The sequence below is a fragment of the Drosophila yakuba genome, chromosome 2R, assembly GCF_016746365.2.
Source record: "Drosophila yakuba strain Tai18E2 chromosome 2R, Prin_Dyak_Tai18E2_2.1, whole genome shotgun sequence".
Taxonomy (NCBI): domain Eukaryota; kingdom Metazoa; phylum Arthropoda; class Insecta; order Diptera; family Drosophilidae; genus Drosophila; species Drosophila yakuba.
Genome location: NC_052528.2, coordinates 22054928 through 22082473, shown reverse-complemented (window position 1 = coordinate 22082473; position 27546 = coordinate 22054928). Strand labels below are relative to the sequence as shown.

The following is a 27546-nucleotide window of genomic DNA, read 5'->3' as shown; positions in this document are numbered from 1 at the left end:
TGGTCGTTACCCACCTTGTATAGCTAAACCAGGATGCAAGATGCATGTCCATATGTCCCACATATCTGATTCTTTAACGGATGTCCTCGCTCTTATTTGATCTTTATTGAAGCGCCAACTGGTGTTTGGGTAAATGTGTTTTCTGTGTATTTCCGCCTAAAGTTCAGTTTACATTAACGTTTATCACTACCAAACAACGAATACATCCCCGGGGACCGGAGGCGGTGGCCACCTAGTGCTCGTAGCCGTCGGGCAGGGGGTTCACGTGGGGGTTGTGGAACAGGCTCTTGTTGCCTTCACCCCATGGGAAGCGCTTCTCACGGCGACGCAGGTAATCGTACTTGACGAATTCCTGGCGAGGCTTGTCGTGCTCCTCCTGGTGCTTCAGGTAGGCGTTCAGCATGCACAGTCCCACGGCGGGCACGGCAACGAAGAAGGACAGGCGCTTCCACACCTTGTAGCCACCTGGAGAATAAGATGAGCAGGGAAAGTGTGTTATAAGATGGACTCCTTCGCCAATCGATCTTGCCCAACAACCAAATTACATAACCTTAACCTTACAAAAGGAGACGAATTTGGCCATTGGGTCCCTGAACGGACACTTACCGGAGTGCTCGCCGGCCACGGCGGCGGTGCCGGACATATTCCGGGCGGCAGTAGCGCCGAATTGGCGGCGAATTGCGTGGTTTAGAATAGCGGACATATTTTCAGTCGATTCCTGGCCCGAATGAAAATTTGCTGTTTTGACAACTAAATAGGGATGGGCTATGTGCAAGAAATGTCGTGACTTGTTCGCTGTTGGACATCGATAGTGCACGGCAGTGATTTCTTAAGTATGTATTATTGTGCAGTTAATTGGTGAAATATACAAAAAAAAAAATAACAGGAAATAAAGCAATTAAATACCAAATGAGAACTCCGTAATTTTTAGTTATACCTGGCATTCCTCTCCTGCCGTGACACAGCTCTAGCTAATCGGCCACCGCGAGAAGTTATCGTCTCACGCGCCCACCGCCGGCGATAGCTACTGTGTGTACGGGCTATCGAGGCTGGAGTCGGCTACCAATCGTCCATCCACAACAACAACGTGTCGCTTAATTATTTTCCCCTCTTGTTTATAAAATTGAACGCATCAGATTGTAAATACACTGCACACCGCTGCAAGCCCGCAAAACACACGGCCACAGCAGCACCTCGAACTTAAGCAACGAACGGGAAAATCATTATCGTACGGGCAGTGAAGAGCAATTAACCAGGAGAAGGCAGCAATCCAAGTACAAAGTAGCCCTTAAAAACGCCAGCTATTTTTTAAGTGCACAGTTCGCCAGGCGCTCGGCAGACATAACGGTCGCTACACTCAAAGAAACCCACAAGTATTACGGACCACACACCCACACAGTCACCCCACCAGCACTACCACCACCAGCATGGCTGCCAACAACTTGCGACAAATCCCGCTGACCTGCAGTGGCCACACGCGACCCGTGGTCCACCTGGACTTCAGCGACATCTGCGACGCCGGCTACTTTCTCATCTCGGCCTGCAAAGGTAAAGTCCGTGGGATTGGCCAGCAAGTCGCATGCGATTTGCCGTCCTTGCGCGCTATATATAGACCACTTTCCGTCGTCGCACAGTGGTTGTCATATCTATCCAATTGGGTTAGAAGTGCAAATGCGTCACTAGCATAACCTAGGACCTTTTCTTAAAATGCAAACGTTTCCTGCTGCTGATTCCACAGGACATGAATAGACCTAGTGTAGAACTAGTAGCAATAGTTTACTGTTTCCTGATAAAAAACAAGGCGTACTATTGCTGATTAGTTCAATGTTTAATAGAGTTTTGTAGGAAAGGCAAATAATGCTTGATACAGAAGGCCAGCGTAATCGTTATGCCGAAAAACAAGTTATGTTGTCCATGTTCTTTGATGGATTATTGCGTTCGTAGAAAGGGTGCTGCATCAGATTGGCGAATCATATGTAAACACGATGTAGCATCATGTCTAGCCTGTGGGAAACCTTGACCCAAATGCAAAGTCACTTATCGCGAGCGAAACCTGTTTTCTGAGAGTGCGAAAACCCTTTTGCCGCCACTCGCATGCTACAATTCGCATGCTACATTCGTGTTCTTTGCCTTGAGGTGTCAGCCAGTCGATGCGATTGCAATTGCCATTGCAGTTGCAATTTGTTAGCTATTGCTTGTTTTTGTTTTTTTTTTTTTTTTATTTTACAAGCACTTTGCATTCGTGGCTTTCGCAAAATGCTGCTTTTATGCGGAAAGAGCGCTTGTTCCCACTGCAAGTTCAAGTTGACTTCGTTATCGCCTTTTAACGTACTCGCTTCCCTTGTTTAGCAACTTTTCGAAACTGCTCGTTGTGTGCTTTCGGTTCGCTCGGTAAATGTATTCAGGAAACTCCTTGGAACTTCTATATTTATATGCTGCGTATATGCAGCTGCCGTTTGGCTGTCGGGAGCGGAAAGATTCGCCTGGAAGATTCTGGCCAGTGGATACACTTTCCTGTAGCGCTATAGAGCAGGAGATCCGCTGAAATGTATTCGCAAATTATTCGAATACAGTATTTAATGTGCGGTTAATTCATGCGGTATTCACTCTGATGAATCATTTCAAGTTTAAGGCCACAGTAATTGTATAAATTAGAATGGGGAATTACATAATGCACTTTATTTTTGTTAAATGCGTTTGTTTCCATCAGCGAGATAAACAGTAAACCTTTCTCTGCAAAGTTCAACTAGAACTAGTCGCTTAGAGTTTCTAAACAAAGCTGGCAAACACTAGTAGAAGTCCTTCAAATGGCGAGAGTTAGGGGATCGTCGATCACACAAATAGAATGCATTGATAACCATTCATACTGCGAAATGAAATGTAGCTTCGATCGAACTAACAAGCCGCGTCCCTGCACTGCAGCACCCTGCATCCCGATCCCAATCCCGCCGAGCGGAGCAGTGCAGTGTCAGTGCCAGTGACGTGAACTTGGGAGCTCGCTTGCATGATTGCGAGCGGCAGGCAGCCAGGTCGTTGGCCTTGGCGGCAGGCATTGAGTCAAGGTGGCTTCCGTCCGCGTCCGCTAATTTATGCACGCACGCTCGCCGGCGGGCGAAAGCGAATGCAACTGACCGAGAATCGTGAATTGTGAATCTTGCAGATGGCAGCCCGATGCTGCGGCACGGCGACACCGGCGACTGGGTGGGCACCTTCGAGGGACACAAGGGCGCCGTGTGGAATGCCACCCTCAACCGAAACGCCACTTTGGCCGCCTCCGGAGCGGCCGACTTCACCGGCAAGGTGTGGAATGCGGTGAGCGGGGCCGAGATACACAGCTTCCAGCACAAGCACATCGTGAAGAGCGTGGCCTTCGACAGGGATTCCGAGAACATAGTGACTGGTAGCAACGAGAAGCTGGTGCGGGTCTTTAACCTGGAGCAGCCCGAGGCACAGCCGGAGGAGTACGCCGGACACACGGGGTCCATCAAGCGGGCGCTCTTCTGCCGCGGCGACAAGTGCATCATCTCGGCGGCCGAGGACAAGACGGTGCGCCTCTGGGACCGCATGACGGGCATCGAGGTGCAGCGCCTGCAGTTCAACAGCAATCCGAACAGCCTGGAGATCTCCAGCGACAATCACATCCTGACCATATCGCACGGCTCCTCGATTAGCTTCTGGGAGATCGACACGCTGAAGAAGCTGAAGGAGGTGAAAGTGCCGACGAACGTGGCGTCGGCCAGTTTGCATCCGGATAAACATGTATTTGTTTGTGGCGGCGAGGACTTTAAGATGTACAAATTCGATTACATCACCGGAAACGAAATTGGTAAGAGCCAGTACCTCCGTGAATATTCTTTAATCCTAAAACACTTTTCGCCTACAGAATCTTTCAAGGGCCATTTCGGACCCGTGCACAGCGTGAAGTTCAGCCCGGATGGCGAGCTCTATGCCAGCGGCTCCGAGGACGGCACACTCCGGCTGTGGCAGACCACCGTGGGCAAGACCTACGGCTTGTGGAAGTGCACGGAGCCCACGGACCTGGGCAATTCCATCAGCTCGCCGCGCGAGGTGCAGGCGAACTGATGTTGGCGCAGCAGGAGTCGCTGCTACACAGCCCACGCTGCACCGGCGACGCAACGGAAGGGCACGTGATTTGGAGCTACGGCTGAGATCCGATTATCAGAACAAGAACAACTCGTAGTGTGGGCTACAATAACGATTCTTCATATTCCAACGCTGAACTCTCTTATTGGCATTAAATGATAATCACACACAAAACTACATTGTGAAATGCAATAGAAATAAATAACTTAAGTGTCGCATTTGTGACTGGATGTAAGTGGATGCAAAGGTTCCTCCCGTGGCTTAGATGTGGGTGCCTGTGGCCCAGCCGTGCAGGTAGATGGTGGTGAAGTTCAGCAGTGGTTCGCCCTGGTGCACATCCGCGCGATTCTGGAGGTGATCGAACCAGCGGGAGAGATTCAAATAGGCCTCCTTGTCCACTGGCGAGAGGGATTTCTGAAAGGGTTCAAATAGATTTCAGAACATTCCTAAATGGTATAGGAACTAGAGCTAGGGATTTAATCCTATACTTACCACAAGATCGTAGATGGCATAGTAGACGGCCAGGTCGGCCAACGTGATAAAGTGGCCCACCAGGTAGGATTTGCTGGCGAACAGTTTGTTGAAGTCCGCGAGAAGCTGCTTGGATACGTATTTGTCCTTGGAACCGGGCGCCACGTAGAGCACGGAGAACTCGATCCACTGGTACACCTGGGCCTCCACTTCCCGCGACGCCTTGCTGTTCTGGGCGGTCTCCGACTTGGATTCGCTGGCCAGGCTCTCCAGGATCGTGGCGAATCCGGCCACGCTCTTCTTTTGGCCACTTGTGCGCGTTACGACCTTCACAACAGAAAATAAATTGGTGGGGCGGTGAGAATCTTTCGATTTTCAGGGTCAGCGTTGGGTATACCTGCTCCTCGTTGAGATGCACCTTGCCGGGATTGACGCCCAGGCAATTGGCTATCTTCTGCACTGTTGCAACGTCGCACATGGTCAGCGAAATTGAAGTTATTATATTTGGCGTGCAAAATTGCAAGATACGATAATACTTCAGATTGGCAGAGTTGCACCAATCGCCTGGCAAATATCGATAAGTATATGCTATCGATTATCGGCGACAGAGGCGCCAATTTTAAAAGAAACTTAAGTAAAATACTTTTGTATATTACGCGATTCTGTTCGCTTAAAGTACATTGTTTTATATTTAGATATTAGGACTGATTTCTAGTGATATTCCCCTGAACCGACTTGGACAAGGCCTCATAGGTGACATCATATTGCAGCAGGAAGATGAAGAAGTCTGCAGAGGCCACCAGCAACTAAATATGGCAATTAAATTATTTGCAATAAAACTGTAGAGCACACTTACAGAAGTTAAAAATTTGAGGTCTAGATTTATGACTCCACATACCAAATGCTGCCGCACATTCGTTCTCATTTGGATAATGTAATGGGTAATGGCATCCTGAAGATCATTTCTGGTACACGACACTCTATTCAAAACAGTCAAGCACCTGAAATGCTAAAGATATACATATCAGCAATGGTCTGAATTTATTTTGGGTTATCCCACCTCATCCTGAATAGTCTGATTGAAGTACAGGATGCAGCATACCTTCCCCACGTGCATGGCCAGCCAGAGTAGCATACTTAACCACTTGGCCAAGTCGGCCATCGATGGATTCTCGATGCCCTGATAGACGAGGAACAGGACGAGGTTAAAGTTCAGGAAACATCCCACAAAGAGCAGTAAGATGGAGTACTGAAACGTGCGGTTTACCACTTTGGTGAAATCAATCAGATCTGCATGATGCTTCCGGATTTTTTGGACCTCCGATATTCGAGGGCTTTGCAAATGAAACAGCTCCCGCTCCAGGCTTTCAGTTAGCTTCCTTTGACGCCATGCGATCCCTTGGAGGAGGAGGTAGTACTGGATAAAGGATATGCTGCTTATGATATTGGGCATCACATAGCTGTTGATGCTCAAGATCGATCTGTATACAAGGCATTTCTGGGTCCAGATATTAAAGAAAATCGCTAGACAGGTGAAAATCCCCACCAAAAACATATGCAGCCTAATGAATCTCTTGGTCCTGTTGGAGTCTATGGTGTAAGCTCTATCTATATCGGATCTTACGATATTCCTCATCACCTTAGGAGCCCAGTTTCCACACTGCCAAGTGAGGAGCATTATGGAAAATATGTGAACCACATAGATGGCAGACTCAGTGGCACTTAGGTAGCGGTCCAAGGATAACCTCTGTGTGGTGATGAGCACGAATTCAAAGTAGGAGCCCAAGACGAACGATCCATACCACAGAATCATCCAACTCAAATGGACCAACCGGTAGATTCTGTATGGGCAGCCCGGTAGAATGGTTATGGGAGCTGTATTTGCCAGAACGGCGATGAGTAGTAACCAGAATACAGCCCTATGTAGCTCTTTGTATCTTTCTGCATATTGTGGATTGGAGGAAGGTGGTCTGCAAACCAGGAACTATAGATTTATCTACCTTTAGATACTGTCTACTCACCCTTCTCTTGGAAAAACCCTAAGTTTAGCGCCTGGCGTTGGTGGTTTCTCTGAGCTCCGCATGTTGACTACTTAGGATTTAAGTTCCTGAAATCATTTAGGCCTGTCAGTTGCTCCAGTCTAATCATCAATCACATCAATTAGAAGTATGCGTCTTTTACCACTTTTAATCATTAATTAAAGCGGGCTCGGGATGGACACTTCGTACTGGGAGAATCTCCTGCTGACCATCAATCGGTTCTTTGGCGTGTATCCAAGTGGGAAAAGGGGCGTTCTCCGCTGGATCCACTCCCTTTGGAGCCTGTTCCTGCTTCTGTACATCTGGATTGGCAGCATTGTCAAGTGCCTAGAGTTTACAACGGAGATACCCACGATTGAAAAACTCCTCTACTTGATGGAGTTCCCGGGAAACATGACAACCATTGCCATTCTGGTTTACTACGCCATATTGAATCGTCCTCTTGCTCATGGGGTGGAGTTCCAAATTGATTGCATAATCTCAGGACTCAAGGGAAAAGCTAAGCGTCTGGTCTATAAGCGACAAGGTCAGAGGACTCTACATCTAATGGTGACCACTGCAATCTTTCATGGCTTGTGTGTTCTGGTGGACGTGGTGAACTATAAATTTGACTTCTCGACCACTTGGAGCAGCAATAGTGTCTACAACCTGCCTGCCATAATGATGAGTCTGGGCGTACTCCAATACGCCCTTCCCGTCCACTTCCTCTGGCTGGTGCTGGACCAGATGCGGATGTGTCTAAAGGAGCTAAAGTTGCAGCAGAGACCACCGCAGGGTACGACCAAGTTGGATGCCCGATACGAGTCCGCTTTTGCAGCTCTAGTAGACGTGGGTGGAGGATCCGCATTGATGATTGAAGAGATGAGATCCGCCTGCAATCTTATTGAGCTTGTCCACAACAAGTATCTATCGAGATTTGGACCTTTTCTGGTGCTAAACCTAATCAATTCCCTGATCAGCATTTGTGTAGAGTTTTACTTGATCTTCAACTTCTTTGAGACTCCTCTCTGGGAGGAGACCGTGTTGCTGGTATATCGCCTGCTCTGGCTGACCATGCATGGCGGACGTATCTGGTTCATCCTGGCGGTCAACGAGCAGATCCTGGAACAGGTAATCATCAATATCTAAATATAATCCAACCGGATTTTTAACACTCCACACCCCAGAAGTGTAACCTCTGCCAGGTGTTGAACGAGTTGGAGGTGTGTAGCGCCCGTCTGGAAAGGACCATTAATCGATTTTTGCTGCAGCTCCAGAGGAGTATTGACCAACCCCTGGAAGCCTGTGGAATCGTCACGCTGGACACTCGCTCTTTGGGCGGGGTAAGTGGGTGGCAGTCGTCCAATTAACCCGTTTGTAGCCTTTGTCCATCGACAGTTTATCGGCGTTCTGATGGCCATTGTCATTTTCCTCATACAAATCGGCCTGGGCAATAAATCGCTAATGGGTGTCGCCCTCAACAGATCCAATTGGGTTTACGTTTGAGGTCCTTTGTCCTTAAAATCGCTTCACAATCAAACAAAGAAATATAGCACTAATGGAGGTCTAACATATAAGGCATCTGAATAAAAGCAGTGGACAACTACCTGCGATTTTCATTGGGTAAAGAAATGTCGAACGAACGACTGTGGCTTTGGATCAGAGGAGTCACTGCCAGGATCCTTCGAGGACTCTTGGCGCTCCTCAGGTTGGTCTTGACTGGTTGCGCCAGGTACTTCGACCGGTTGAGGGATGTCGTGGGCCAGGCAGGAGCCGAAACAGGTCTCCTAGCGCTGAGCTTGTGCGTCAGCCGGAGTATCCATGTGCTGGAGAGGCTCTTTTGGCTGGCGGTGGTCATAAGCAGTGTGATCGCCGCCCTGGTGCTCAGTCGCCTCCAGTTGGAGCGCTACTTCAGCTCACCCACCGTGATCTCCGTGGACCGAGACTATCGCGGCTGGAACGGATCGCTGCCAGCAGTCACTCTGTGCTACTATGACCACATCGATTCATTCAAGGCCAATGAGTACATTCAGGAGGTGTGGAATGTGTCCATCATCGACGAGGACTACTTCTACTTCATGGACTTCCTGTATGCCGTGGTGAACGCCACCGCGGGCAACTACGCCGAGTTAGCCAAGTTCGCGGAGGACGAGCGCTTCGACCAGATCGACCTGTACGAGATGATCCAGCGGGTGGACAGACCCTTCGAGCAGGTCATCAGCAGCTTCGACTCCGGCTTCCAGGTCCATGTCCAGAGGGTGATGACGGAGCGTGGAGCCTGCTACGCCATCAACTCTCCCATGTCCACGGTGCTGAGTGGCCAGTGAGTGCTTAGGGAATGGGTTTACTTCTAGGTAATCCTGTCATCCTCCGTTTCAGACCAGTTGCCTATGAGTTGATGCCACAGCCCCTGTCCTGCCAGTATGGAAAACAGCAATGCTACATCCGGATGGATTTGTATGAAAGCACGGGAGTGGTGGGTGATGCACAGTGGCCTCCATTGAGTAGAGTCGCTATTGAATTATGAAATCAACCTTTCAGCTGGACGTCCATTCGCCATTTGAGGTTTCGGCCACAGAGGCGAACATTGTGGCCCTCCACAAATCCGACGAGATAACCGCCTCGTTCAAGGTGCTGGAAACGGTGTAAGTAGACCAGACCGCCGGATTACATTACACCATCATCCAGACAGAGAGATTGATTTATATGCTTCCCCATCTCCAGAGCATCAAAGAACTTACGCCAACTGAGCGTCGCCCAGCGCAAGTGTGTGTTCAACAACGAGGAGACATCCAACCTGAAGGTACATCATATATGCCCATATACACAGCTTATCTGGTGGATGCCCTGCGTTTCGGTTCGGCAAATAAACAAATTTCCCAAGTCAAATGAAACAGCACCTGATAAGCCATATCAGTGCAAGGAACTCGTATTTCATAGCAGGGGATGCAGGGAATCCTGACTTGGATTCGCCAAAGGAATGTGCTATTATCTAAGCACGTGCATCACTACATCACACCTATCAAATTCACTTCATAGCCATTTATTTATATACTTCCGTTTGACTATGTAGATCTACAGCAAGTCCCTGTGCCTGGCCAGATGCCGCGCGGTGATGGCTCTCGAGATGTGCAACTGCGTGCCCTTCTTCTACCCGTACGTGGATGGACCCAGTTGCAATCCCGCCGGATTCGAGTGCCTGCTGGACTTCAAGTGGCCCATCTGGGCGCTGCACATCTGCAAGTGCCCCTCCACCTGCACCGAGATCGAGTACACTATGCAGACGGTCAAGAAGAGCTCCTGGGGCGTCAAGAACAACGAGGAGGTGGCCAGCAGCGAGACTGCCACCTCCAGCTTCCGCTGGGATCTGATTCCTCCGAAGGTGCGCATGCGACGGGATGTGGTCTACAGTTTCGAGGACTTAGTGGGTAAGTGCCTTTCGAACTTTTATTTATAAGCTGTCATATAAATGTATCTCGTATATGTTGTACAGTATCCTTTGGAGGTGTACTGGCCCTCTTCGTGGGCGTCAGTGTGATGGGACTGGTGGAGATGGTCCATGTGCTCGTCCAAAACTTGCTAATCGACGTCTTCACGGTGCTCCGCATGGTGTTTGGTCGACTGCGGCGCTGCTGGCGAAGAGACGACCACAAACCGGAGGCCAACCACCACCATGCCCGACTGCATGACTTCAACGAGCGCCTCTCTTTGGCCGACACCGCTGAACTTCCGCCGTTTGACTACGTGAATTGATAAGCGACAATTAGCTGGCAAACCAAATGCGGTCAAAAGTTTAATGTTACTGGGCTGGGATGGGCTGGAGCGGGGATGGCGGTGGCTGATGGATCCGTTGGGGGTAGAAAACCATGTCGCCGGCATCGGCGATGCCCAGTTGCCGCTCAGTCTTTCACGCGAACAGTCGACTGCGTCTGACCGCGATTTCGTTTGCCCAGACAGATTTAAGGTTTCCTCCCAAAGATCCCAAGCAGATATGCAAATACATTGTAAGCGGCGGACCCTCAGATAAGATAAGCCTGCTCCGGAGGCGATAAGGCGGTACATCGAGTAGTCAGAATTATAAGAGTTCGTCGGAGAGGTGACTGAACCCGTCGAACCTAGCTTGAACCATGCATGAATCCGGCGGCTCGTCGTCGGGTCAGGGACAGGGCGGTCCATCGCTGTGCCTCGAGTGGAAGCAGCTGAACTACTATGTGCCCGCCCAGGAGCAGAGCAACTACAGCTTCTGGAACGAGTGCCGCAAGAAGCGGGAGCTGCGGATCCTCCAAGACGGTGAGTCAATGCTCCGGATGTGGATATGGATGTGGATGTGAATGTGAATATGTCTATGGGAATGGGACTGATTTGCGGTCTGGCCCGGTTCGATTTGGTTTGCAGCCAGCGGGCACATGAAGACCGGCGATCTCATCGCCATACTGGGCGGATCCGGAGCGGGTAAGACCACGTTGCTGGCGGCGATTTCGCAACGGCTGCGTGGTAACCTGACCGGGGATGTGGTTTTGAACGGCATGGCCATGGAGCGGCATCAGATGACGCGCATCTCCAGCTTTCTGCCGCAGTTCGAGATCAACGTGAAGACGTTTACGGCCTACGAGCATCTATACTTTATGGTGGGTCCTTCCATATCCTTAATGATCCTTACTAAAAGAACCTTTTAATTTATAAATAAATGTTGCTACATCATTTATTAAATAATCTTTTAGTTTAGTTTACTAAATGACTTTCCATACCCTCACACGTCCTTCCCAGTCCCATTTCAAGATGCACCGGCGGACCACGAAGGCGGAGAAGCGCCAGAGAGTGGCGGACCTGCTCCTGGCAGTGGGCCTGCGGGACTCCGCCCACACCCGCATCCAGCAGCTGTCGGGCGGAGAACGAAAGCGACTCAGTTTGGCCGAGGAGCTGATCACCGATCCCATATTCCTGTTCTGCGATGAGCCCACCACGGGATTGGACAGCTTCAGCGCCTACTCGGTGATCAAAACATTGAGGCACTTGTGCACAAGGAGGCGGATTGCGAAGCACTCCTTGAACCAGGTCTACGGCGAGGACTCGTTCGAGACCCCGAGTGGCGAGAGCAGTGCCAGTGGCAGTGGCAGCAAGTCCATCGAGATGGAGGTGGTGGCCGAATCGCACGAGAGTCTGCTGCAGGCGATGCGGGATCTCCCGGCTCTGGGAGTCCTGAGCAACAGTCCGAATGGAACCCACAAGAAGGCGGCCATCTGCTCCATCCATCAGCCGACGTCGGACATCTTCGAGCTCTTCACCCACATCATCCTGATGGATGGGGGCAGGATTGTCTACCAGGGACGCACCGAGCAGGCGGCCAAGTTCTTCACAGAGTGAGTGGGCTCGTTTTTTCCGAGATTCCTTGCTATATCCTGAACATCTTAGCCTGGGCTACGAACTCCCGCTGAACTGCAATCCCGCGGACTTCTACCTGAAGACCCTGGCGGACAAGGATGGCAAGGAAAATGCCGGCGCTGTGGTCCGGGCGAAGTACGAGCACGAGACAGATGGACTCTACAGCGGGAGCTGGCTGCTAGCTCGCAGTTATAGTGGGGATTACCTGAAGCACGTGCAGAACTTGTAACTTCTAGCTGGATTCAAGTGGGGAATATCTTTCTGACACTCCAAAACATGTCTTATATTTCAGCAAGAAAATCCGCTGGGTGTATCAGGTGTACCTCCTGATGGTGCGCTTCATGACCGAGGATGTGCGGAATATCAAGAGTGGTCTCATCGCCTTTGGCTTCTTCATGGTAAGTGCTTACCCGCTATGCCAAAGTAATATTTTCTAATCTCCAACTGCAGATCACCGCTGTAACACTATCCCTCATGTACTCCGGGATCGGAGGACTCACCCAGCGGACAGTGCAGGACGTAGGTGGATCCATCTTCATGCTCAGCAACGAGGTGGGTGTCTCTCTCCTTTCTCTCTCATTGGTAACTAATGCAGCATAACTTCTCTAGATGATCTTCACGTTCAGCTATGGCGTGACCTATATATTTCCCGCCGCCCTGCCCATCATCCGAAGGGAGGTGGGCGAGGGCACCTACAGCTTGTCCGCCTACTACGTGGCCCTGGTTCTCTCCTTCGTGCCCGTGGCCTTCTTCAAAGGATACGTCTTCCTGTCGGTGATATACGCCTCCATATATTACACGCGTGGCTTCCTGCTGTACCTCAGCATGGGCTTTCTGATGAGCTTGTCCGCGGTGGCAGCTGTCGGCTACGGGGTATTCCTCTCCAGCCTCTTCGAGTCGGATAAGATGGCATCCGAGTGCGCGGCGCCCTTCGATCTGATCTTCCTGATTTTCGGAGGCACCTACATGAACGTGGACACAGTGCCTGGCTTGAAGTATCTTTCGTTATTCTTCTACTCCAACGAGGCACTGATGTACAAGTTCTGGATCGACATTGATAATATCGGTGGGCTGAAACTCAGTACATAACCAGGACGCATAGTTATCAAATGTCATTTCCAGACTGCCCCGTCAACGAGGATCACCCGTGCGTCAAGACCGGAGTAGAGGTCCTTCAGCAGGGATCTTATCGCACCGCCGACTACACCTACTGGCTGGATTGCTTCAGTCTGATTGTGGTGGCGGTTATATTCCACATCGTGTCCTTTGGGTTGGTGAGGCGATACATTCATCGCAGTGGTTACTATTGAGTGCGGCGCTTTTATTATACTAATTTCAGTTTACACTGTTACAGAACTTGTTTCAGCTTAATTTCAGTTGCATTGAGTACACGTGCAGTTAGTTAAGTAAAATTTGTAATTTTTAAGCACAAACTGTTCTTAATACATCTAAACTTCAGTGGAAAATATTGCATTCATCAAACTTGAGTCGCATAAAATAAATCCCATATAGATCATATATGCCGTTACTAAAAAAAATTTAACTTGAATTTTAACTAAATTTGAGCTCAAGGAAAAGTCTGGGAGTCTTGCGAGTCTAAGAGGCGATCTATAAGATCTATATCAGATTATTTTACTTATACCTAATTATACGGTTGTCTGTCATTAAATATAAAGTGTTTGTTTTTCAAGAGACCTGACAGTTGAATAAATTAAGCTAAAACAACCAAAAAATAATGGAAACAAAAACGAAGTAATATTTCTGCTTAAAATGGCTAAAACGTATGGATACGTCTGGCTGCTCCATCACCGACTCCTGTTCTTTGCCAATGTAAGCATTACCTTTTCAACAATAATTCTTTGAACCCTACTTTTCTAGCAGTCAAAGGAAATCTGTCTCTTGGCCTTGCCTCCAGAATTGTTGCTGTTGCCTACGGGTGGCATTTGGAACTTTCGCGCCGAGCTGTTACTTCCTCCGCCGCCAAAGTAGGGACTGATGTTCTGCTGGTCCTTGCCGGTGAAGTTCTTTTGCGCCGACCTGCGAGACTCGCAGTCCATGTTCTCGCGCAGCGCCAGTCCGCCTAGGTTGCTCTTCGATGAGCTGTTCTGCAGCGAAGGATTGGGACGGATGGGCTGTCGTTCCTTGCAGAAAAGATCCTCGGAGATGCGATCCACTATACTCGATTGCGTGTCCGTATTTGTAGGCAGGCTCATTTGACTCAGACCGAAGGAATCGATGGAGTTCTCGCTGCCAAAGATGTTGTGCAGCGATCGCACTGAACCTGCTGCTGATCCTCCGACCGATGTTTGCGATAGGAGCAGTTTACGCTGGGCAAACTCCTCCGGACCGATGTAGCCTGAGAGGCGGGTGCTCGACAACCGCTTGGCCTCGCATTCCTGGCTTCGCGCCTGCAGGTAAACGTCATCCGCATTCTTCCCCGCAATCACGCTAAAGGCAAACTTCTTGGCCAGCCTGCGAAGAGTGGAAGTTCCAATAATGCTTATAGCAGTATAATATCAACCCCCTACTCACCTTAGCAGGGTTTCGCTATTGCTGGATGAATGTCCCAGGTAGAATTCCTGGAAGATGCGCTTCACAATGCGAGTAAGATCCGCCGCATGCTGTCGGAATTGCTCATGCTTCGGTGTAATTTTCTTCTCCTGCAGTGCCTGCGACACAGCCCAAAGCAGTTTCTGTGACAATAAAAGAGATAAGTTATGACGATTATAGCAAGCCATATACCAGGGCATATTTAAGATATACCTTTTGAAGAATTTCATTTTAAATATACATAAATAGGGGCTCACCTTTCGCTGGTTATCAGTCATGCTGCTATTCGGCGTGGCGCTCATCTCCGAGTGCGCTCGGTGCAGCTTACTCGCCAGTGGCGTACCGCTTGCAAAAGAGGATGGGTTAACCAGGTTGCTACTGCTGCCGCTCATACCAAGACTGAGCCGCGTCGGGCCAGTGGTAGCAGCGGGTTGCTGCGCCAACTTTAGCTGAACACCCGCAGTGGAGGAACCAGCCCCAATGCAGAAACTCTGACTCTTGATCTTCAGAGCGCGAGGAGTCAACCCACTGGGTCCACTGCTCTCGGCCCGGAAGAGCTTGCTGCTCTGACTAGCCAAATCAGCTGAATCCTCGTCATCGCAGGCGTTTCTTTTCCGTTTCAGGAGCGACTCAAGCTGATTACTGCTGCCCTGGTGATCCGGAGAAAAGAGAGCCCGTTTTGAGCGCTCTACGCGATTCGCAATCTCCGGCTTAAAGAGCGGTTTGGGAGGCATTAGCTGCTGTTGCTGCAGAGTTTTGGCCGGACTTTGGAATAAGGCACGCTTGGAGGTTTCTCTCGAAGGTCCTGGCTTGATGAGATCAGTGCGGTAGAGGCGCTTTCGAGCGGATGATGATGGCGTCTTGCGGGCTGGTGCAAATGCATCATTAACAAAAGTTCGTTTGCTTATCTAATCAAAGCACTTACCTTTTTTCTTGCTGCCCGGCGTCTTTCGTTTGGGCGTGGCCTTGCGTTTATTTCGCGCTTTTCTGTAAGCCAAAAATATAGAAATTAGTTTGTGTTTGGAGTTTTTAATCTTAAAAGGTACCCACTTCTTATCTAGCATAATTTGTGGTCCAATTGAGCTGTTGAGCTTCTGTGAGTTGGTGGCTAGATTCGCAGAGGAAAATATGGCACGTCGTTTGGCCAGGTGACTTAGGCGATTGCCAGGCGATTGGGTTAACATTCTGTAAGGAGTTAGGATCAGTTAGTTATTTGATCACACGGTTATCTACTTCAGTACTCACTTCATACGCATGTTTCTCTTCTTGGCACTCGAGGGCGATCTCACATAGGACGTGGCTGTTTCCACGCCCACATAGCGGTCCACCACGGACATGCTGAGGTATTCGTTTTGTTCGGCAGCCTTGTTTAGATTGTAGCTACGGAGGGACAAGGATAATGCAGATAATGCCGGCACAAATTAAAGCTTTTAATAACGTACCTCAGTCCATGATGTCTCACTCCAAGTACATCCCGCCAGCCCATGTTTTGAGCCTCCGAAAGACTGTGAGAGGGTCGAAACAGAGAGGTTGTTTCGCTAATGCCACTGTCCTCGATTGTGGGCGTAGATGCTGGGCTATCCTTGGAGAGAAAGTTCAGTACGCTTGACTTCATGCTTAGCACCATTTTGATGACGTCCACATCGGGTGCAGTCACCGAGGGCGGCGGACGAACTCCCTGGAGGCAGCGACGAATGCGACGATACAGTTCCCTTTCTCTCCTGCAGTTCTCCAAGAAGTGCGACCGAGGATCGTTGGCGTTAAGCTGGGTGGCCGAAAGGTCCATCGTCTGCTCATCCACAAAGCTGGACTCCGTGGGCGCATTCAGCGAGCAGCGTGCCCGTGCGTCGCTGGTGCACTGCGACTCTTCCAGCACCTCGGGCAGATCCTCTAGCCTGGTGGGCGGCTCCTTTTCCGGTTGCTCGTCGTTTTCACCGTCCTCGTCGCTGTCGGCAAAGAGATCAGGCGAGCGTTCGTTGTTGAACTTTTGCTGCGAGGTGTTCAGCGAGGTTTCCAGCACGTTGGAAAGCCGTGGATTAGCATTGGAGGGTCCAGGTTTATCCTGACTTTCCGGCTTTGCGGTCAGACTCTTAATTTTTCCATCGAAGGAGAGGCTGCCCGTTGTCGTAGTGGCTGTAGAAGTCACAGCCACTGATACGGCCATGTCCACGGCGTTGCAGCTGTTCTCCTCGATGAGGGTGTCGTAGAACCGGGGAAAGACAATCTTGCCCGGCGAGGGACGACGGACGGCAGGGGGCTCCACCTCCGGCAGCTTGAGGTTCTGCAGCTGGGAGCCATACAGACGCTTGTTCACCTGGCCATACGGACTGTCTCCAAAGCCCAGGAACTGCGATTCCTGGCTGCCTGTCTTCGAATTAGGTGGCGTTGGGGTTTCCTTGATGGGCTGGCTGCTCAGTGCTTTCGGTTTCATCAGATACGGTAAGTTCATGTGATCCTCGTCAGATATGTGGCTCTCATTGTTTTCACTGAGCGAAGACTGTAAAATACGGAATTTCAGCAAGCTCCCATCCGCAAGGATAGCATTTAATCTTACCCCGCTTCCTGTGGAGGGCTCCGATTCGTAGCTGTTGTTTATTTTGTTCCCAATAGTGGCCATTCTTCGAATAAAAATAGATTTCTTGTTGTAGTTATAGCTTCCTATAGCCCGAAGTTATTTTAGGCACGCGGCATTTTGTACAGGCTGCTCCAGTTTGTGGAGCCCAAGGAAAAGCGGGAGTGGCGGGGAAGAGGTAAGTGAAAGTAAACACGGGAAAGCCACGGCCGCTTTTCTTATCTAAGTCGCATCAATCTTGATGGCAGTGCATTTACCTTTTGGAAATGTGGCACTTTTCCCAGGTGAGGAAAACTTAAGTCACCCAAGCGAAAAACGCGCGTAGAAGTCCCACTTTTGCGGGCATTTAACGCGGCCGAGTCGCACGCTGCACGTCTTTCACAAATATCCAGTTGTGCCCGCGAGCTTGTAGTTCTTAGTTCATCCTCACATTCGCCTTGAAACACTCTTTAATTAGTTAATTTATCTATTAAACACTGTTGTTAAAATTCGCCGCCTGCATGAACATCTGCCTGCTTTTGGCGGTGGTACTAACGCGTCTGGGAAATGCCATTAGTGATGGGCGATAGCTGTGCTATCGGATGACAGCCGTCAAGCGGGAAACAGTGTCGTGATTTTCGTTGTAGTTCAACCAATCAAAATAAAATATAAGTATATTTCTTACGAATTTATTTATTTATGTGTAGAGCAAGTTTATTATTTGCAATAATATTGTCCAGTGGCTTAAGCTATATGTGGCAACAGTAACTATCGCAGCTAGTGTCAGCCCTGGTAAGCAGCTGTTCGCGCATAACATCGCACAATAACAACAAGCCTTCGAATTTATTAAATCTTTTATCTTTACTGCTGACTGCGCGCTTTTAATCGCAGCGCCCGTTTTGAAAACCCCCACCGAGTGCGATAAATTCAGTTGGGCCCAAGAAACCATTCGCAACAGGCCGCCAAAGGGCCAATTACGCGCTTCTCAACCACTGGCCCCATTAGCAACAACAACAACAGCAATAGCAACAACCACTGCGCCAACAACACATCATCCCATCCATTTTACGGAAAACGTCACTAAAATCCAAGGAAAGCGATGCGATTAAGCCGCTAGTCTCGGCGAGATGCGCGGAATCGAGGGCAAAGTGCTTGTTCTGGGCTCGCGAGGTAAGCACACACGCCCCGTTTCCCATTTTAATGGCCATTCGGCGGTTTCCATTCAGAAGTCTCAACGATCCGCATAATGCAAGCAATTCCATCAATTGCCCAGTGATAAGATTCATAACCGGGGTGAGCCGATAAGCCGTAGCCTTGAACTCCACTGGCCCCAATTGGGAATCTGCAAGCAGCAAGCTGCAATCTGGATTCAGGTTTATGCAGCAGAGCTGAAGACACAGAGTGTCTGGTTGGGATCAGCCTATGAATTGCACCACAAACGAGGTCTTCGCTCAAAGATCACAATGCCTTTAGGCCAAATTTGGTGACTTCAGTAGTACGCTTCAGTAGTACTCCAAAGATTAAATCTGTAGCAGGTGAAAAGAATATCTTCTATGAAAAGATCCCCAAATATACTGTAATTTATGTAAAAATTTCAAGGTTGCAGAGACCTCATGTCTACCTTTCAAAACCAACCTCATCTTTATAATAGCTGGCCTTTTTTGCAGTGTAATCGGCTGTTGAATTTGAAATGAATTTGTTTAAGTTTGCCACAAGGTCAACTAAGGTGGCTCTATGCACAGCGATTGCAGTAAGTGGCTGCATATGCGCCAAACAAAGGGATGCATTGATAAAAAGGCGGTACTTTCCTCGAAATATATGTTCTTCCCATTATCGTCGTATGATTCACTGCATGCACTGCAGCCCCAGGGGCATATTCCTTGTCCGATCAGTCACAGAGGGGCTTTTCTCGGCCGCAAAAGTGTGCGGCAAACAAAGAATCTCGTGGTTGGTACGCCATTTCTTATCAGTGTTTACCACCTTTTGTGGGCTAGTGCGTCTCCAGTTTTTTGTTTATTTGGCTCAATTTGCGTGATTAATCAGTGGTCAATTAATGCGTGCGCTATTGCGCGTTCACTGACTTCAAGCTGATAAGCTGCACGGCATTATGTTTGAAGCAAAATAGCGCTCACGGGTACACTGTGAGACAGTATTGTAATTTCCAGATTAATTGCTTTATTTATGTTTTTGTGTTGCAGGTGTGGGCAAAACACGTTTGGTCATCCGCTACATAAAGAACACGCTGCACAGGAAGGAGAGCGAGGTGCCCACGATAGCCGTGTCCTTCTTCACGTGCAACATCATCCTGGACGAGGTCAAAATTAAATTGCAAGTGCGTATCCTATCCACACAGCCAGAATATGTATATCAGTGCACGCAACTCTTTCGGGGCAAACGCAAATGGAATTGCCTCGTAAAAAAGCCGAAGCCAAAGGCAAAGCCACTAATCCTATTTGCCGGCTTGGCTGCCGGAACGCTAATCTGGGTTTATTTTGCCACTGGCTCCGCCGCGGGTCCTGTTGGTCCACCGCCTCCTCAGCAAACTCCTCCGCCCACTGTTTTGGTCACTTTATTTGTCCTTTTTTGTTTGCAATTTGTGCGTCCGCTGCACTTTGTGTTATTCGTTTTTTTGTGAGCTCGTTTCTCCTTTTTTTTTATAGTTTATTGATAAGCTAAACGGGAGCGGCAGCAGCTTCCCCCGTTGCCAAAGGGTTACCACCCACTTGGCCCTGGCTGCCATATTTACTCTTCGGTGATCCCGATTTTATGCGCAGCCATATAACAACGGCCACTACAATAGCCATACGTTCACTTGCAACGTCGAACTGTTTTTGCCCTTACAAGATTCATGGGTGGCTAGTTGGATAGGCTTTAAGCAGAGAACTTTTGAAACTTTCTAGTAAAATAGCATTGGTACTCAATATTCAAGCCCTTAAATCCGATTATAAAGCGTTTAAGCAAAGCAATATTTTTTCGTGCAAGAAGTGTTTGCTCAAATGCACACGAATGTCAAAAGAAACAGGTCAGATTTGCTTTTCCCCCGGTTGACCCCAGTTGACCAGCAGAAGCAGTCGCCGGCGCACAATAAGTATGAATACATAATAGGATATAGTTTTCGGATTCCGCTTGTTAGTTTCGCTTGCGGGGCTCTTTGTTTCTTTGGCGAGCTTTTGTGTGCTTCGATTTAGTTTTGCCAATGAACATGTCGTTGCCCCAAAATTTTTATGATTCGCATAAAGAGGAGCCCCTTGAAAAGACCTGAAGCAGGGATCCCACCACCAATATGATTGTTATTGCTGTGGGAAAACGCGACAATAAAAGGGCAATTGCAGAATAAGCGGGCAATGACTCAATTAAATTCAAGTGGCGTACGAACTCTAACCACTGGACACTTTCTCTCATTGTAGATTTGGGACACAGCTGGCCAGGAGCGGTATCGGGCGGTGGCGCCCATGTACTACAGGAATGCCAACGCTGCCATTCTGGTCTTCGATCTGACGCAGTACAAGACCTTCGCGGAGATCAAGTCGTGGATTCAGGAGCTCCACCGCAATGTTCAGGATCCGATGATACTGACGCTTGTGGGAAACAAGATGGACATGCAGGCGCAGCGAGCGGTTTCCCGGGAGGAGGCGTTCGTGTTTGCCACCTCCATTGGGGCAAGCTACTTTGAAACCTCCACCGAAACGGATCAGGGACTCGAGCAAGTGTTCATCTCCACTGCCCAGGGACTGGTTCGCCTGGCGGACGAGGGCAAGAGCCCATCGCTGCGCTCCTTCGAGTCGACTGATTCGCTGGCCTACACCAACACCAACACTGCCTTCAGTCACACGGTGGCCGCCCTGGCCAGGAGCTCCGGCAATGCAGCATTCCGTTTGCCCTACGTGGACATTGGCTTGGCGGTGGAGGGCGAGGACGTGAAGACCAATGGCGTGGGGCGGCTGGAGACGGCGCCGTGGAGCATCGAGCACATAGCCCTCGGCGAGGTGGAGCGGCCCAGCTGGTGCTGCTACTAAGATCTATCAGATCCCTAGGATCCATCTCTGTGAAAGAACCAATGTGATTTTAACAGAACCAGACTGCAGTTCGAATATGGGCTCAAGGGCCAACCAGCATCGTTTAAGCAATCAAGCAATCCAACTCCAGAAATGCAAAGACCAAAAGCAGCCGCCGCAACAGCAAGAAGCGAACTTGGCTTGAAGCTATGTATTAATACACTGATTAGGCTAGATCCTCTCCACGATCCTCTAGATCCACTGACAAGGCGCTGGGATAACCGCTTCATCATAATCTTAGTTCTTAATGACAGCTGTATACAGCAATTGCCGCGTGCATATTATGACTTTATACACTTGTTTCGCTATAAGCCCATTTGACTTACCAATCCTAAGATTAACTCACAAACACAAGGAGCAGCACTCACGAAACACTCACCCACAAGACATTAACACAAACACCAATTCATGTACAAAGCATTTTATACTGCATGCCTATAATAAATGTAAATGTAATAATGTATTTCGGGTGCTTTGTCATTTTGGGGCGCCTTTTGGGGGCTCCACGCCCCCAATGGCGAATCATCGGGCCAATGGCAGTGCAAGTGCATTAACTTGGCCATTAACGCGGCATCTTAACGTGTAATTGGAATTTAATGCCCTCATAACAATGCCAAGGGTTACAATTGTATTGGCTCCACCGGCCCCTAATGCCTTGGCATTAAGTTTGCCCCCAGAAGCGTGACCTGGTATTTTTATCAACCCTTGTGCGCCACTTTGGGGCTTTGGATGAACGTGCGTTGTGGATTTTAGGAAGCAATTCCCGCGAAGTTCGTTAGTGAAATGTTTCTCTGTGATTTCTGACTAAATGTGATTTCCTAGAAGAGCGTTTCCAAATCGAGTGAGCATCCCGCTTAATTATGAAATTATTGTTCAAACAAAAATGTAATCTAATATATTAAGTGATTGAGCAAAGAGTGGCTTTTCTAAAATAAAATTCCGGACTGCGTATGACAGACTAATTGAAATGAAATCAATATACGCCACTGGGCAGCCCAAGTAAAAACTGAATCCATAATGAAATTCTCCACGGCGCCACTCACTCCGGAAGCAGGCAATTGATTGCCCATCGGGAGGCCAAATCGAATGGGTAAATGTGGTCGTCAGTTGGCTGGCAAGTTCATAAAGCACCGAAAGCAAGCTAAACGATTAGCTAATATACATAACTTATGGTCAGTTGAGTCCTTATGTATAAATAATATGTGCAATTTAGCGTGAGATGCCGGCGACGAAAGACACCGAAACTCATTCAAGTGTCATCAGCCAGCCGGATGGTTCAGTTTGCGGGTCCTATATAGCCATTCCCATACCCATACCCATACCCATACCCATAGCTATAGTCGTAGTCTTAGTCGAGGCCAGCTGGACTTCCTGGAACACTGGGACGCGGGCTGTGGCGCAGTCAGCCCATTGATTTGCCATTAGGGAATGGCAAATGAGTTGGCGCTGGCTCGTCTGTATCTGTGTGGGTGCACTCAGCCGGAAGCGATGTGTGTGTGACTGAGTGAGTGTGTGCAGAGATGCCTGGCAGATAAATCCGTGACTTACACCCACACACGCACAACATATGTACGTACCTCAAAATCTGAGCTGCTGCTAATGGTGTTTAGACGGCTTAATGATGTGGAAATGCATCAATGTAATCAAGGTGAGACAGGAGCACAAGCAGCATATATATATATATATACAAAGATATATACGAATCCTGAAGATATCCTGCGGGCGTGGCCACACAATCTTGGTTTGTGTGCAGCTGGGTTAACCAAGCAGCCTGTTGTCCGAGCAAATTGCTCACTTCAGTCAGGAGCCTGTCAAGGCGCCCAATAGCCCCATGTGCAACACTAGCCATTAGCATTCTCTGACTTTGATTGCTGCCCCTCACCTGCTGCTGCTGCGGCTGCTGCCATTCACAATCGAGTGAAAATTATATTACTGACTTCTTTGAGCACACATGGCCTCCTTCACTCCTTCGAATGATTGAGTTTTCTGTCATATAAAGTGAAAAATTGGGTTATTTAAGGCCTTAAACAGTTTCTACGGCCTCAATTGGTGAGGTGAATCCTTTGCCTTGCAACACATATCCTTATAGGATATCCTAATAGTATATAAAGTAAGCAAACACCTTTCAATTGACCAAATCCATTATCGCTCCATTTAGTGTGCCTGCAAATAACTATTTTTGAGTCACCGGCTTACAAAGAGCTGACAATTTGATCCCGTCTCATATATGGAGATTTCTATTTGCTTTTAATTCCGCCTATGGACATGCAGTTAGGCGGCAATGGCCGATTTTGGATGGGTGGGCCACATTTTTATGTGGAGAGCATGCATATAAATCGAATTACACGTCCTGCTGGCATATTTACGACCCCCACATGCATATACAGATATAGATATGCGTATATTTTGTCGACGAGCGTTAGAATGTCAAATCTACCAAAGTTCTCAATGCCACATAAATTGCTGCTACACAAACACACTCACTCACATACACACTCACACACACACGCAAATCAAGTATGCAAACGAAGAACGTTTGTGCGACTGTGTGAGGTGTGCGAGCTCCCCTTTGTTCCTTCGTCCTGCCAACTGCTCCCTCCATCCTCTATCCTCTATCCTCCATCCTGAATCCTCTATCCTCCATCCTTCATCCTGCAGCCACCCTTCTACATCGTACTTTCCACATCCAGCATATCCGTTGCCATCGAATTTTGAATATTTATCAAGCGCCTCGCTCGGGGCTCAGTACGTTCACGCTTTTCTGATGCATACTTTATGGCGCCGTGTGCTGGTGTGCTGGTGTGCGTGTGGACGAGTATCTGTGTGAGTGGCAACTAGTTGGCATTGTTAGGGATCCAGCTGAACTTCCACTGACCTGCACGGCGCACACATCGTGTGCAGCGGCTTTTGTGCACTAGTTCTGGTCCACAGACAGAACAAGCAAATTAAATTCGAGTGGGAAGTAATGAATTCTCGGCGCTTTAAGTTTTAATTTATTCGCCATTAAAGTGACATCTAACCCTATTCCCAGCAGAAAGCAATCATTCCTGAAGGGAAAGTTATCATAACTAAATTTAATTTCTTTTGGGATTATGATGCCAATTCAACAATTATTATTAAATGCCAGAGTAGTATACTCGTACATTATTAAATTCTTACCTTAAGTTAGATTAAAGTACTACATTGATTTTCTTTTCATCATCGCTATTCTGTTTATTCTGTTTATTCACACACAATTCAAGCGGCGTCATAACAAATTGATTTTCCCACAACATTATTCGCATTATCGCATATTTTGCTAGCAAATGCGGATCAAGATTGCCCGAAATCCAATTTTCAGCGCTCAAAATCAAAGAGCTTTTCCGGTGGAAATGTGTTTGTTTTCTCTCTCTGCGCCGGTAAGTGCGGCAAATGAAATTCCGTTTCGATTTGGCATTATGTTTTAAGTACATACCGAAGAAAAGGGTGTTTGCCACATTGACAATTAATCCAGTTAACATGCAATCAGCATTTCAATCGCAGGACTGCGACTGCAGGCAGTCTTAAAGGCAAACAGACAAGGCGAATTTGCTCCTGGAGATTCCTTAAATGCCAAGATGTCGGGCTGCCTGCAAAGTTGGTCGCCAGCCAGATGCTGAAAGCAATGCAGCGACATGGAAAATACCACAGCGGCGAATGCACAGACACGCAGGATGTGGATGCCAGGACGAGGTTGAAGGATGGTGTGGAAGGATGGGGATCCGGGCCTTCTGGGCTTCTGTGCTCAAGATGACGGTGCTGCGGGCCAGTCGCTTGAGTGGAGTGTCCTCGTCCATGTCCCCAGCCCAAATCCCGAGTGCATAGACAGATGCTGCAGCTCCAGCTCAAGCTCAAGCTCACTGAACAAAAATCCTATGTAATATATGAGTAATTAAAAAGATCGGTTACTAAGCCAAAGTGCTATATCTTGAAGTATAACCAGCACACAAAAAGTGCAGATTTCATTTTAAGTTTAACCACAAGTTTTTTTTCAGTGTCTGCGCAAAAAGGCAATCTCAGGCGGGGAAAAGGAGAAGGCAACCTGGGAGGAAAAACGGAGAGGGAGTGGAGTGTGGCTCAGACCAAGGCAATCCAAATGCAATTTAGTGTCATTTTAATTGAGCTGCCCAGGCAATGTCTTGGGTCTCTAAACGTATTACCCCGAAAAAACGACGCTCGAACGCAATGTTCCCACAGAGTTATTTATGGGGACGCATAAAAAAGCATTTGAATGTCACTTAACTCAATAAGTGCCACAAAAGTGCAATTGTTTGGTCATAAATTGTCCTGGAATCCAAATCGAAGCAGCGCACTTTGCTGCAGGATTTCAAGGATTTTCTTCGGAACAATGTGAAACAATTGAGCAAATGGAGTTCCTGTTTTGTTGTTGTCCTAATTGAGTTGGGTGCCTTGGTCGTGTATTAGACTCGAATCTATTTATCATAATTTGCCAGCAAATTACTTTTCGCCCACCACACAGATGGTGTTGTTGCCAACTCATGTTGCCAATTTGGAGTTTCAGGTAGCTGGGCCGCCAGGAAAATGGCTGCTGAGCAAATATGGCAGCCATTATCGAGATAAGCCCACGCCACGCACACAGCTGTAGGCTCCCCAAAACCAAAGGATCCTTCTCGTGGGGCTTAAGGACACCATTTGTCTAGACGAACTCCAGCTCGACTTGGTCTTACCATCTTTTTGCTTTGCTACCCTGAAATCTGTGGTTGGCAGTTTGATATTCAGGCTAGAAAGTAGAAGAGAGTAGAGCAGCAGATATATGAGTAGTTGAAAAATCCATAAAAATTTAAAATATTCTTTAAATTAAGCTGAATTTCATTTGTTGATTTGTTTCCATTTTATATAAACTCTATCTGCGGATCTGCGCTGTTAGCGGTTGTCCAATTACTGGAATCCTTTTGGCAGGGTATCAACTGAATGTCGAACACAATTGAGATAACTTCGGCATCCTTTGTCCGCATGCCCCCCATATCATTTCCCTGCGACTCGATGTGCTGTCATACGAATTGTGAGACGTCACTGTCACACGAGAGTGAGCCATTTTCCTGCTGTTGTGTGATGCCAACACTTTGGATTGTGTTTGTGCCTTCTACTCGCCCCTCTGGTCGTCCTCCTCCAACGGGGTCCTGTATCCAGGATGCTTCCCACTCGCCCCCCGCAGAGCCATTTGCCATTTTTAATTGTTTACCAGCAAAACAATAGGCGGACAAAGCTTTTGTTTTCCCCGATTCCGATTCCGATTTCGATTCCGATTCGATGCGAATCAAGAGTGCTCTGCGACAAAACAAAAACACGTCTAAAAAATCGAGGGCGAAAATAAAAATGAAAATACAAATCGTATTGCCCGCAACAGGTTCAAAACGAACTAAAACGGCGGGCTTTAAGTTTCAAGCGCACAGGGACATTCGATGAAGTCCTGAATGACCCCTTGAAATTTTCGAGTTCGCCGATTTTGCGTCGCACATCATTTGTCTGCTGACTGGGCAGCCATGAATCTGCATTAATTTTTTTTTCCAGGCACCACCTCTGGGGAGCCATGTGTGTGTGTGGGGATATAATTTCGGGTTATGGCGATTCGGTGCACATGGAGGAGCTATTAACAAACGAAGGCTGGTACCTTGGCCGACGTCTTTGTCTTCGGACTTAATGTTAATGCTGTGTGCTTGCCGGAGGTTGAGCATCGGGCTCGAAGGACCAAGGACTTCATCTGCTGGTCAGTGGGTGGTGCTGACGTTTGACATTGACTGGCTGATAATATAAATATCATTGTTGCTTGCACATAATTAAGCCGGACAGTCGACAAAGCCCTTCAACAAACGCACATCTACAGTGGGGCAAACTAAGTAAATTAAAGTTAAAACAAAATATAACCCTTGGATTCTAAATGGTTTTCATGTTCCTTATTAAATGATGAAATCAGTTAATGAAATATGAAAAAATGTAATTACTAATGTATCTTAACTTTGAAGCTTGCATACACAACTGAAATCAAAGACCACGTTGCGTATGAGCAATATAAATCACTGCTTCGTAATGTTTCATACTTTTGGATAGTGTTAGTTTCCAGTGTTTCGCTGGGCCACCATTCGAGTGCCAGCCACTGTCTAATATTTGATTGTGTTTTTAGTCCTGCTGCCAGTAGCTTTAAGTGTGTTTGTGTGCGTGGCAGGCTGGGGATAAGTGTGTGTGTGTGTGTGTGCGCTGTGCCCTGGGAAATGGGAAATAATGCGCCTAGTGCCAGCTCCAGTTGGCAGTTTGTTGGCTTTCAGCTTTGGTCGCTAATTAAGCCTGTTTATCGAAGTAAGTTAGCTGTTCAACTTTCGCTCCAGAGCCCTTTGTTCCTTGTTCCTAGCCACCGCCCCCGCCCCCGCATCCACCGCCA

General features: G+C 48.2%; 9 protein-coding genes and 1 long non-coding RNA gene across 13 annotated transcripts; 6 read left to right on the top strand and 4 right to left on the bottom strand.

The window, feature by feature from the left end:
* Positions 1-85: 85 nt before the first annotated feature.
* On the bottom strand, positions 86-766 carry LOC6531849 (cytochrome c oxidase subunit 6A, mitochondrial). Its single transcript, XM_002092600.4, has 2 exons — positions 607-766; positions 86-465 (listed from the first exon to the last, which is right to left on the bottom strand). The coding sequence occupies exons 1-2, from the start codon at positions 701-703 to the stop codon at positions 233-235; spliced, it is 330 nt and encodes a 109-aa protein (XP_002092636.1). The 5' UTR covers positions 704-766; the 3' UTR covers positions 86-232.
* A 262-nt stretch (positions 767-1028) lies between these two features.
* On the top strand, positions 1029-4339 carry LOC6531848 (serine-threonine kinase receptor-associated protein). Its single transcript, XM_002092599.4, has 3 exons — positions 1029-1548; positions 3161-3826; positions 3884-4339. The coding sequence occupies exons 1-3, from the start codon at positions 1428-1430 to the stop codon at positions 4081-4083; spliced, it is 987 nt and encodes a 328-aa protein (XP_002092635.1). The 5' UTR covers positions 1029-1427; the 3' UTR covers positions 4084-4339.
* Positions 4204-5132, bottom strand: LOC6531847 (eukaryotic translation elongation factor 1 epsilon-1). The gene is made up of 3 exons (XM_002092598.4): positions 4973-5132; positions 4597-4902; positions 4204-4518 (listed from the first exon to the last, which is right to left on the bottom strand). The coding sequence occupies exons 1-3, from the start codon at positions 5051-5053 to the stop codon at positions 4366-4368; spliced, it is 540 nt and encodes a 179-aa protein (XP_002092634.1). The 5' UTR covers positions 5054-5132; the 3' UTR covers positions 4204-4365.
* Positions 5133-5210: 78 nt separating this feature from the next.
* Positions 5211-6698, bottom strand: LOC6531846 (putative gustatory receptor 59f). The gene is made up of 4 exons (XM_002092597.3): positions 6597-6698; positions 5636-6545; positions 5432-5584; positions 5211-5381 (listed from the first exon to the last, which is right to left on the bottom strand). The coding sequence occupies exons 1-4, from the start codon at positions 6656-6658 to the stop codon at positions 5274-5276; spliced, it is 1233 nt and encodes a 410-aa protein (XP_002092633.1). The 5' UTR covers positions 6659-6698; the 3' UTR covers positions 5211-5273.
* A 90-nt stretch (positions 6699-6788) lies between these two features.
* Positions 6789-8099, top strand: LOC6531845 (putative gustatory receptor 59e). The gene is made up of 3 exons (XM_002092596.4): positions 6789-7724; positions 7781-7936; positions 7992-8099. Exons 1-3 carry the CDS (start codon positions 6789-6791, stop codon positions 8097-8099), a joined length of 1200 nt encoding a protein of 399 aa, XP_002092632.1.
* Positions 8100-8216: 117 nt separating this feature from the next.
* LOC6531844 (sodium channel protein Nach) lies at positions 8217-10373 on the top strand. Its single transcript, XM_002092595.4, has 6 exons — positions 8217-8916; positions 8973-9069; positions 9135-9238; positions 9318-9396; positions 9667-10021; positions 10087-10373. Exons 1-6 carry the CDS (start codon positions 8225-8227, stop codon positions 10344-10346), a joined length of 1587 nt encoding a protein of 528 aa, XP_002092631.1. The 5' UTR covers positions 8217-8224; the 3' UTR covers positions 10347-10373.
* Positions 10374-10720: 347 nt separating this feature from the next.
* On the top strand, positions 10721-13665 carry LOC6531843 (protein brown). Its single transcript, XM_002092594.4, has 8 exons — positions 10721-10883; positions 10989-11221; positions 11361-11953; positions 12006-12200; positions 12268-12373; positions 12426-12527; positions 12585-13041; positions 13098-13665. The coding sequence occupies exons 1-8, from the start codon at positions 10721-10723 to the stop codon at positions 13283-13285; spliced, it is 2037 nt and encodes a 678-aa protein (XP_002092630.1). The 3' UTR covers positions 13286-13665.
* On the bottom strand, positions 13276-17631 carry LOC6531842. 3 transcript variants are annotated; one of them, XM_002092593.3, is made up of 9 exons: positions 17355-17630; positions 17080-17143; positions 15968-17022; positions 15771-15905; positions 15576-15710; positions 15451-15512; positions 14783-15393; positions 14508-14668; positions 13276-14447 (listed from the first exon to the last, which is right to left on the bottom strand). In XM_002092593.3, the coding sequence occupies exons 2-9, from the start codon at positions 17140-17142 to the stop codon at positions 13850-13852; spliced, it is 2820 nt and encodes a 939-aa protein (XP_002092629.1). In that variant the 5' UTR covers position 17143; positions 17355-17630; the 3' UTR covers positions 13276-13849. The 3 variants fall into 3 exon arrangements, with proteins under 3 accessions (XP_002092629.1, XP_039228000.1, XP_039228001.1); XM_039372066.2 differs by lacking the exon at positions 17355-17630 and having other exon boundaries at positions 17080-17208; XM_039372067.2 differs by lacking the exons at positions 13276-14447; positions 14508-14668 and having other exon boundaries at positions 15195-15395; positions 15452-15512; positions 17355-17631.
* A 136-nt stretch (positions 17632-17767) lies between these two features.
* On the top strand, positions 17768-21594 carry LOC6531841 (ras-related protein RABF2a). Its single transcript, XM_015196086.2, has 4 exons — positions 17768-17868; positions 17968-18246; positions 19275-19408; positions 20484-21594. Exons 2-4 carry the CDS (start codon positions 18204-18206, stop codon positions 21090-21092), a joined length of 786 nt encoding a protein of 261 aa, XP_015051572.1. The 5' UTR covers positions 17768-17868; positions 17968-18203; the 3' UTR covers positions 21093-21594.
* A 2675-nt stretch (positions 21595-24269) lies between these two features.
* LOC120321064 lies at positions 24270-25067 on the top strand. Of its 2 annotated transcripts, none has more exons than XR_005560608.2 (2): positions 24270-24529; positions 24654-25067. It is a non-coding gene; the product is annotated as an uncharacterized LOC120321064 (long non-coding RNA). The 2 variants fall into 2 exon arrangements; XR_005560607.2 differs by having other exon boundaries at positions 24640-25067.
* The last annotated feature ends 2479 nt before the right edge of the window (positions 25068-27546 follow it).

Bases quoted from the DNA above. Each gene is read 5' to 3' on its own strand.
- LOC6531842 (XM_002092593.3), bottom strand. From the start codon at position 17,142: ATGGCCACTATTGGGAACAAAATAAACAACAGCTACGAATCGGAGCCC. The intron at 17,023-17,079 runs GTAAGATTAAAT...CGTATTTTACAG, and splicing joins AGCCCTCCACAGGAAGCGGG to TCTTCGCTCAGTGAAAACAA. The intron at 15,394-15,450 runs GTAAGTGCTTTG...CATTTGCACCAG, and splicing joins GCCGGGCAGCAAGAAAAAAG to CCCGCAAGACGCCATCATCA.
- LOC6531848 (XM_002092599.4), top strand. From the start codon at position 1,428: ATGGCTGCCAACAACTTGCGACAAATCCCGCTGACCTGCAGTGGCCAC. The intron at 1,549-3,160 runs GTAAAGTCCGTG...TGAATCTTGCAG, and splicing joins TCTCATCTCGGCCTGCAAAG to ATGGCAGCCCGATGCTGCGG. The intron at 3,827-3,883 runs GTAAGAGCCAGT...TTTCGCCTACAG, and splicing joins CATCACCGGAAACGAAATTG to AATCTTTCAAGGGCCATTTC.
- LOC6531845 (XM_002092596.4), top strand. From the start codon at position 6,789: ATGGACACTTCGTACTGGGAGAATCTCCTGCTGACCATCAATCGGTTC. The intron at 7,725-7,780 runs GTAATCATCAAT...TCCACACCCCAG, and splicing joins ACGAGCAGATCCTGGAACAG to AAGTGTAACCTCTGCCAGGT. The intron at 7,937-7,991 runs GTAAGTGGGTGG...GTCCATCGACAG, and splicing joins ACACTCGCTCTTTGGGCGGG to TTTATCGGCGTTCTGATGGC.
- LOC6531849 (XM_002092600.4), bottom strand. From the start codon at position 703: ATGTCCGCTATTCTAAACCACGCAATTCGCCGCCAATTCGGCGCTACT. The intron at 466-606 runs GTAAGTGTCCGT...CTTATTCTCCAG, and splicing joins CGTGGCCGGCGAGCACTCCG to GTGGCTACAAGGTGTGGAAG.
- LOC6531844 (XM_002092595.4), top strand. From the start codon at position 8,225: ATGTCGAACGAACGACTGTGGCTTTGGATCAGAGGAGTCACTGCCAGG. The intron at 9,239-9,317 runs GTAAGTAGACCA...CCCCATCTCCAG, and splicing joins TTCAAGGTGCTGGAAACGGT to AGCATCAAAGAACTTACGCC. The intron at 9,397-9,666 runs GTACATCATATA...TTGACTATGTAG, and splicing joins AGGAGACATCCAACCTGAAG to ATCTACAGCAAGTCCCTGTG.
- LOC6531846 (XM_002092597.3), bottom strand. From the start codon at position 6,658: ATGCGGAGCTCAGAGAAACCACCAACGCCAGGCGCTAAACTTAGGGTT. The intron at 5,585-5,635 runs GTGGGATAACCC...GTATATCTTTAG, and splicing joins ATCAGACTATTCAGGATGAG to CATTTCAGGTGCTTGACTGT. The intron at 5,382-5,431 runs GTAAGTGTGCTC...TGCCATATTTAG, and splicing joins ACCTCAAATTTTTAACTTCT to TTGCTGGTGGCCTCTGCAGA.
- LOC6531843 (XM_002092594.4), top strand. From the start codon at position 10,721: ATGCATGAATCCGGCGGCTCGTCGTCGGGTCAGGGACAGGGCGGTCCA. The intron at 10,884-10,988 runs GTGAGTCAATGC...TTTGGTTTGCAG, and splicing joins GCTGCGGATCCTCCAAGACG to CCAGCGGGCACATGAAGACC. The intron at 12,528-12,584 runs GTGGGTGTCTCT...TAACTTCTCTAG, and splicing joins TCTTCATGCTCAGCAACGAG to ATGATCTTCACGTTCAGCTA.
- LOC6531841 (XM_015196086.2), top strand. From the start codon at position 18,204: ATGCGCGGAATCGAGGGCAAAGTGCTTGTTCTGGGCTCGCGAG. The intron at 18,247-19,274 runs GTAAGCACACAC...TTTGTGTTGCAG, and splicing joins GCTTGTTCTGGGCTCGCGAG to GTGTGGGCAAAACACGTTTG. The intron at 19,409-20,483 runs GTGCGTATCCTA...CTCTCATTGTAG, and splicing joins AGGTCAAAATTAAATTGCAA to ATTTGGGACACAGCTGGCCA.
- LOC6531847 (XM_002092598.4), bottom strand. From the start codon at position 5,053: ATGTGCGACGTTGCAACAGTGCAGAAGATAGCCAATTGCCTGGGCGTC. The intron at 4,903-4,972 runs GTATACCCAACG...TCTGTTGTGAAG, and splicing joins TGCATCTCAACGAGGAGCAG to GTCGTAACGCGCACAAGTGG. The intron at 4,519-4,596 runs GTAAGTATAGGA...GAACCCTTTCAG, and splicing joins ATGCCATCTACGATCTTGTG to AAATCCCTCTCGCCAGTGGA.